This window comes from Rhincodon typus, chromosome 10 (genome assembly GCF_021869965.1).
Source record: "Rhincodon typus isolate 14 chromosome 10, sRhiTyp1.1, whole genome shotgun sequence".
Taxonomy (NCBI): Eukaryota; Metazoa; Chordata; class Chondrichthyes; order Orectolobiformes; family Rhincodontidae; genus Rhincodon; species Rhincodon typus.
In genome coordinates, this window is record NC_063341.1 from 186,198 (window position 1) to 194,677 (window position 8,480).

General features: G+C 43.8%; 1 protein-coding gene across 1 annotated transcript; it reads right to left on the reverse strand.

The window, feature by feature from the left end:
- Positions 1-2,817: 2,817 nt before the first annotated feature.
- Positions 2,818-6,196, reverse strand: LOC125484162 (probable G-protein coupled receptor 139). Its single transcript, XM_048601671.1, has 2 exons — positions 6,127-6,196; positions 2,818-3,728 (listed from the first exon to the last, which is right to left on the reverse strand). Exons 1-2 carry the CDS (start codon positions 6,194-6,196, stop codon positions 2,818-2,820), a joined length of 981 nt encoding a protein of 326 aa, XP_048457628.1.
- Between the last annotated feature and the right edge of the window lie 2,284 nt (positions 6,197-8,480).

Below are 8,480 nucleotides of genomic sequence, written 5' to 3' on the forward strand. Positions count from 1 at the left end.
GGAGTATGAGGTGATGCTCCGTCAGTTTCCGGGTAGCGTCATTGTAACAATGGAGAAGGCCCAGAATGGACATGTCACCCAGTGAGTGGGAGGGGGTACTGAAATGATTCGCGAATGAAACGAGTTGTCATTTGTCGTGAGCACAGCACAGTTCCTCTACAAAGTGGGCTCCGAGCCTCTGCTTGGCCACATGGATGTGGAGGAGGCTACATCAGGAGCAGTGGATGCAATAGACCACATTGACGGATGTACAGGTGAACCTCTGTCTGAAATGGAAAGTTGTTTGGTGCCTTGAACGGAGGTGAGTGGGGAGGTGTAGGGGCAGGTGTAGCACTTTCTGCAGTTACAGGGAAAGGTGCAGGCAAGTAGTGGGGCTAGTGGGGAGCGTGGAGCAAATGAGGTAGTCATGGAGACAGCGGTCCCTATGAAAGACAGAAAGGGGTGGGGAGCGAAATATATCTTTAGTTGTGGGGTCAGATTGCAGGTGGCGGAAGTGGCGGAGAATGACTTGGATACGAAAGTTCGTGGGCTGATATGAGAGGACAAGGGGAGTTTTGTATTTGTCTTTGTTGGGGAGGGGATGTGAGGGCAGATGTGCAGGAAACGCAAGAAATACAGTCGAGAGCGTTTTCTAACACTGAAGGGGGAATGTTTTAGTCCTTGAAATAAGAGGACATCTGGAATTATGGAAGTGGAACACCCCATCTTGGGAGCAGACGTGGCAGAGGCAGAGGAATTTGGAGTAGGGCATCACATTCTTGCAGGAAGATGAGAGAGAGCAGGTTTAGTCTCGGTAGCTGTGGGAGTCAATGGGCTTGAAGTAGATGTCGGTTTTGAGGCGGTCACCAGAGTTGCAGACAGAGAAGTCCAGGAAGGAGAGAGAGATACCAGAGATGGCCCAGGTGAACTTGAGGTTCGGGTGAAAGGTATGAATAAAGTTAATGAACTGTTCAGTCTCCTCGTGGGAGCATGAGGCAGCGCCAATAAAGCCACTGATGTAGCAGAGGAAGAGGTGAGGTACACTGCCGGTGTAGCTGTGGAAGCGGGACTGTTCCACATATCCTACGAAGAGGCAGGCATAACCTGAGCCCATGTGGATTCCCATGGCCACCCCGTTAGTTTGTAGGAAGTGGGAGGATTTGAAGGAGGAGTTGTTAAGGGTAAGGACGAGTTTGGTTAAGCAAATGAGGGTGTCGGTGGAGGGGGACTGGTTGGGCCTGTGGGAGAGGAAGAACCGGAGGGCTTTTAAGCCATCCGTGTGGGGAATGCAAGTGTGTGGGGATTGGATGTTTATAGTTAAGATGAGATGTTGGGGTCAGGAAATTGGAAGTTTTAGAGGAGGTGGAGGGCGTGGGTGGTGTCTCAGATGTAGATGGAGAGTTTCTTGACCAGGTGGAAGAAAAGGGAATACCAGAGTCAAGGTAAGTGGAGATAAGTCCAGTGGAGCAGGAGTAGGCAGAGACAATGGGTCGGCTGGGACAGTCAGGTTTGTGGATTTTGGGAAGGAGATAGAAACGGTTGGCACAGGGTTGGGGAACGATGATGTTGGAGGCTGTGGGCCCAGTGGCAAACTCAGAAAGTCCTCATGATCCTACCCTGTGCTGTAATAAGTTAATCAAATGAGCAATATCCTGACTTTCTCAGGATCTCGAGTCATAAACCTACGAGTGTCATTGCACTTCTCCAAGGGTGGGGAATAAACTTATTATACACTAACGGAATTTTGAATGGAAAAGGAAAGAAAGGACAAATTATGTTTATAGTACAGTTAATTCACTTACAGAAACCGCTGTTAAATTAAAATAGTCAAATTTGAACAGTTTCCTTGACCTATCGGGCTGAAGACATATACATTTGGAATTTCTCAGTCTTAAAAAAATTCTCCTTTGAGGTGTCACTGAGCTGTTCTCCGAGCCCAGCTTCCGCGTCATTGCCTGATCTGGCATAAGTGAACTTTTCCTACTGGCACCTTTTCCACTATAGGTAAAGAGAAATTTCTACTATGTTGTAGCCTGATTGCTTTTTCCGTGTATGTACTCGGTACGTGAATCCTATATTGCGAACAAAACTGATGTAAATACCGTCTCCATGTTTAGCCTACAGTTTGAAAGTATTAGCGTAGTTCTGTCACGCGTATCACCTCCCATCTCTGTGAATCTTTAGGACACGAGCAAGCAGCAGTAGCAGGTAACACTAACCACAGGACTCTCAGGAAAGTTTCACGACTTGCTGCACCTCTACCTATAGATCAGATGCAGAAAAGTACAGTCGAATTTGTGGATATGTTGACGAGTCACTGGTAGAATTTGTGAATGAGCTCCTCCCCATAGTGGGCACCGTCTGTCGGTGCCACCAAATCCTAAACTGCGCGGACTTGCTTGTGCCTCTGCTATGGGCCAAGTATTGAAAACTGGGATTGGAACAGTTAAATGTTTATTTTTGACCAACGCAAATGCAATGGACTGAATGGCCTTTTCTCTGTAGATCTGTATGATTTTTGACTCGATGAAAAGGAGAACTAACAAAAGGTAACAAAGCTAATATTTCCAGTAACAATCACTTTCCATGAAATAATAATAACATGAATGAAATGAGAGGAAAAGTTATAATAATGAAATAATCCTTCCTCTATGCACTCCACATGTCTTAAATATAGACTATCCTCTAGCCTCCTGCATGCTAAGTTGCTAAATTTATATATTAAGTAAAGCTATAATAGCGACTACCCTTAAGAAGGAATCTGTCTGTGCCCTAGAACGAAAACAAACAAAAACATGGTATCCAATAAATTACAATCGATTTAGATTAGTTCTGTCATCAGAATTTACAAAGTTTAATGATTATGATGAGAGGATATTTCACCCCATTTTTTAACTCATGTCTGATTTTGCTCTGGGTCATAGCATAAATAAATGGGTTAATGCATGAGCTCAACAACTGAAGCATATATCCGCTCTGTTCTATAAACAAGGTGGAATTTTGCAAATTGGAACCTGCCGAATAAGTAAGATTTGCACTTCGAACGTAAAGGATATTGACAAAAAATAACAAATACAAAAGAAGGAAACTGCCTGAGATGGCGAATAGCAAGACAATCAATTTTCTTCGTTTTTCCACCTCTTGATCACTTTTATTGTCTCCATTGCCTTTGTTCCGGAGTTTCTGACGGGTTCTGTTAGCCACTAGAATGTGTCTAACTGTCAGGGCATTGAGCAGTAAAATCAGAATGAATGGGAGAAAAGGGTTTAAAATAGATCGAATCCAGTCATATGCCGCCCATGCAGGTGATGTATAGTATATTGCTTTTATGACACAGAACCAAGGTATATTGTTAATGATGTACCTGTGTTCTAGTTGCAAATATATAAAAATGTTTTTTATACAACTGAGTGAGGTCACGATTCCTATAACACACGATGCCATCTTCTCAGTGCAATATTTTATTTTCAGCTGCTGACAGGAAATGGCAATAAAACGATCAAAGGTGAAAGCGACCGTTAACCAGGCAGAACAGTCAATGGCTGCCATATTTAAGGCAGCGCGAAAACGGCACACTGGTGTGATTGAGAGAAAACTGGATGGGAAGTAAATACCAGCAATCCGGTTTAATATTACAGCCGTTACCATAACGAGGAAGTCTGTCACCCCCATGGACACCAGGTAATAAGTGATACATCCAGAAGGTCCACATCTTCTTCGAGACAGGATCACAACAACTGCCAGGTTAGCTATAAGTGAGTAAGAGAGAGTTTATTTCGCGATTAGGGCAAGTATTGTATCTAATCTCAAGTAACTCACCATTTAACAGGATCAAGTATGAAATTATAAAATTTGAGATGCAATTGTGCATATTATTTTCAATGTGACACAATTGACTTCAGGGTTTATAATTGTCCTTTAAATTAAAGTCAACCAAGTTAGTGTGGCAACAATGCAACTAATTGAATAAGGGACAGACAGGAAGGTATTTATATCAGCATAGCTCTATGGAAAATACTCGAGGAAGTAAGAAACACAGAACTGACAATAAATCTGGAAATGAACTGGGAGATGAATTAAAGATCACTAGGAGACAAACCTAAATCAGTTCGATGATTAAATCATTCAACCACTGGGAAAGTAATCTTTCAATTGTCAAAAAAAACACCACCAAGAACAGAATGGACTCGCCAACTTCACACAGTACATGTTTGGAAAGTTACAATGTTAGATTCATACCTTTTACCAAACAGCGACATGATTTCTGGTATGTCGATCTCAGCCATGGGAACTGACAGATGATGAGATCTAGTTCGAAGAAGGAGCCTCTTACAACACAAAACTTTAATGGTGCTTTAATGCACTTTCAAGAAAAATTATCAACGCTATCACATTGGACGTTTGAAATAAAATCTTTCAAATTAGATGTGAATTGCCAACAGGATTGCACGTTCACTCAACATGGAGAAAATAGTGACTATATAACAGTCTGAAATATTGCCTGCTGCCGCGAGTAATTAGAATATTCAGTAATTGTCAATTTAGATCCTGCAGCAGCAAATAGTGAGGAGTTGATTGGGACAGAGTTAATGAGTATTAGTAGGTGAGAATGGACACACTGGAGCTGGGCTTCTAATTCAGAGCTTCTCCGCTCCAACCACTTTTCTTTCTTCTTTTCTGAGTTTGTTTTCTTTCATTTTAGTTTTATTCTCTTTACTTACCAGCTGGAGGGAGTTCGATCGTGAAGGCAGTGGCGGCGACGGGAGCGGCTGGAGGCCCAGAGCAGGGAGTATGCCGGTCAGACACAAGGTGGTTGGTGTGTTCGGGCAGAATTCTGGTGGCCAGTGGAACTATGGGAGTGGCTGGGAGACCAGAGAAGGACAATGATCGTCAGTGAGATGGCAAGCAGCGGCAGGGGGCCCGAGAGATACAGCTGTGCATGGGAGAGAGATCCAACCCTCATGGGGAAAGCCCAGCGTTGAGCAACTGCAGTTCCATGGCTGAACCAGGACTGTGATTTGGAAGTTTAAGCTATATTTCTTATTTACTACTTCATTCTGACAATAGCTAATGTTGAACTTTAAACTTTACTTTATTGTATTTTTTCTGCGCCTTACCTAAGATTTTGTACCTCGATACCTTGTACCTAAGATGTCGCCATGAATGGCAACATTGTAAACTTTTTCACAGTCCTCCTGCATCGCTGTACTTGAGCACAAGTGACAATAAAATCTAATTCTAATTCTAACAATGCTCTATGAGTCAGAGAAACATAAGTATTTGAATATGGAAGAGAACTCTGACATTGGCAGTGCATCACAAAACTGCTTCATAATGAATATGTCCCTCAAGAAACTCAATCAGTAATTGCAGATAGGAACTGTTCAATACCGCAAAAGGACAGGAACAATAACTCAATTGTGAGAATTAAAACCTCATTGTGAAAGTAAATTGCAGGATAAAAGTATATTTACCTCTGACAGTGACACTTCAAATCACCGGGAAAGACAGCAAAAATAATACAAGAGAACTGCTTTTCAGATGGCAAAGATAAAATACACCCGAATGATTGTCATTGCCATATCGAACTGCATTTACAACATTATCACTAGCTGGATTTGCCCACAATACATTGTCAATGACACAATAAAATTATTTTACACACTGATAACAATCTGATAATTCACTTGCAGTAAAAGGAGTATTGACAAAACAGAATTCTATTTGCCGTATGTGCTCACAGTAAATAAAGGAAATAGCGCAATTAAATTCATTACATGTTTATGATCGCAGAAAGATAGTCGACCATAAAAAGGTACAAATTAATCACTTAATAAAAGTGTGTGTCAGTAAAGTGATGAAATAGTAATGTTAATGTCGAGAAATAACGCATGAATGTCATAAGATTCTGTCAGTAAATGGAAAGTAACATGATGATAAAATGCTGAATTTTCCAGAATGGTCGGGGATACAAGAATGGAAGTTATATCTGTTGAAGGGAGCACATCATACCAGTTACAGGAGAACTATATTCCCTTTAATCACAGGGCGGATATCTGTACCTCGGTGACGCGTCTCTCCCTGAAAACAGGAAGATATCGTGCACCTAACCATTGATTTACGTAGTTTATAATTACCGTAATTTACCTGGAACTCCAATCACAGCAAGGACAGGATAGTAAATGGCAAACACCAGACCTTTTGGTATTTCGTGCATTTCTCTCTGAAACTCTCAATGTCATCTCTGACTCAGTGAAGAGTGCCTACATTTATACCTGATTTCAGTCCCAGGGGAGACCATTAATTACATTGATTTTTACGTTTATTTAATTCATTGAAATAACCAGATGTGTTCTTCTGCTGCTGTTTTTGTTTAGATGGCAGTTGATAATTCTTTTTTAATATTCACCTCAAGGTGAATTTGAGGTTGAGGAGAAAGATATTAGTAAAGTTCATGAACTGTTCAAGTTCCTCGTGGGAGCAGAAGGCAGCACCGATACAGTCATCAATGTAATGGTGGAAGAGATAGGGGATAGTGCCAGTGTAGCAGCGGAAGTGGGACTGTTCCATGTATCTTACGAAGAGGCAGGCATAGCTTGGGCCCATGGGCGGTCCCATTGGCATCCCCTTAGTTTGTAGGAAGTGCGAGGAGTTAAAGGAGAAGTTGTTAAGAGTAAGGACGAGTTCGGTTAAGCAGATGAGGGTGTCTGTGGAGGGGGGCTGTTTGGGCCTACGGGACAGGAAAAAGCAGAGGGATTTTAGGTTATCTGTGTGGGGGATACAAGTATACAGGGATTTTATGTCCATAATGAAGATGAGGGCCAGAGAATTGGAAGACTTGGAGGAGCTGGAGGGCGTGGGTGGTGTCCCGGTCGGGGGTTGCTGGACGAGGGGAGAAAACAGACTCAAGGCAAGTGGAACTAAGCTCAGTGGGGCAGGAGCAGACCGAGACAATGGGTCTGCTCGGACAGTCAGGATTGTGAAATTTGGGAAGGAGATAGGAACGGGCAGTGCGGGGTTGTGGAAGGATGAGGTTGGATGCTGTGGGTGGAAGTTCACCTGAGGTGATGAGGTTGTGGATGGTTTGGGAGATGATGTTTTGGTGGTCAGGGGTGGTGCCATGATCAAGGGGGCGGTGGGAGGAGGTGTCAGAGAGTTGACACCTGGCCTAGTCGATGTAAATGTCAGTGCGCCATACCACAACTGGGCCTCCATTATCCGCGGGTTTAATGGTGAGGTTAGGGTTGGAGTGGAGGGAGCGGAGGGCTGCACGTTCTGTGGTGGAGAGGTTGGAGTGAGGGGTGGAGAGGTTGAGGCGATTGATGTCACGACAGCAGTTGGAAATGAAGAGGTCGAGGGAGGGTAGGAGGCCTGTGGGTGGTGTCCAGGAGAATGGGGTGTGTTAGAGGTGGGAGACGGGTGTTTTGGAGGGTGGGTTAGAATCGCGGTTAAAGAAATAGACACAGAGGTGAAGGCAGCGGAAAAAATATTCGACGTCCAAACGCGAACTGAATTCATTGATGTGTGGACGCAGGGGAATTAAGGCGAGTCCTTTGGAGAGGGCGGTCTGGGGGATGGTGAAGACCGGCAGGGCTTGTGGCTGGAACTAGGTTTGGAGCTATTGGCTGGGTTGGAACTGGTTGTAGGGGTGGAGTTAGGGGCGACATCAGTGGTGGGTGGGGCGACGTCGGTGGTGGGTGGGTGTTTTCCCTGCGCGGGATGACCGGCAGTCATTCCCCACGTTTTTTCATACAGAAACGTCCTCCCAGTAAATGAAAAGTCGTGAACAAGAGGATAACCATGTCGGAGACAGCATCACGACACAAACACAGTTCACCATTATTAGGACAGATATCACCGATTATGAAAACTCAGAGATACAAGTGACAGAGAGTCCCAGTGGTTTCGATGCACTGAACAGCTTCTTTCTGCACTGAAAGCACTCCATGAGTTTTCTGAGCGTCAGTCACTATGTGGAAGGTGCTTCACGCTGTGCGAAACTCAGTTGGTTCAGGACTGGACACTGAGGTCTTGCAATGACTCGTTGATCTAGGGGTTAGTTTCTCGGTTAAGGCTTTGTACATTGTAGACATGCGAGTGTTTCAGGATGTTCACCCATGCCATCCGACTACGAATGAATCTTCCAGCTGCCTTATTGCCCAGTTGTGGGAGTGAAACTTCAGGAAGAGGCAACATGAAGTGATTGGAGGCAGCACTGAGCAGGTTTTGTGAATGGTGTCGTTTATGAGAAATGTCAGCAATGAAGATAGATTAGAAAGTAAAAATCGTTCCCTTTTGAGAAGAGAAGGCTGAAAGCTGACCTGATTGAAGTTTTCTAGTTCATGAGGGGTCTGGTCAGCGTAATAATGGAGGAAATGCTTCCCCAAGTGGATGGATGGAAAAATGCAGAGCAGAGATTTAAAGTAGTTCCCAAACGAAGCAAAGCGACTTGAGGGAAAACTTTCTTCACAGTGAATGGTTAGTGTTTGTAAATTAATGCC

Excerpts from the sequence above, each read along its gene's own strand:
- LOC125484162 (XM_048601671.1), bottom strand. The coding sequence starts at position 6,196 with ATGCACGAAATACCAAAAGGTCTGGTGTTTGCCATTTACTATCCTGTC. Across the intron at positions 3,729-6,126 it reads TGCTGTGATTGGAGTTCCAG|CTAACCTGGCAGTTGTTGTG; the intron begins GTAAATTACGGT and ends ACTCACTTATAG.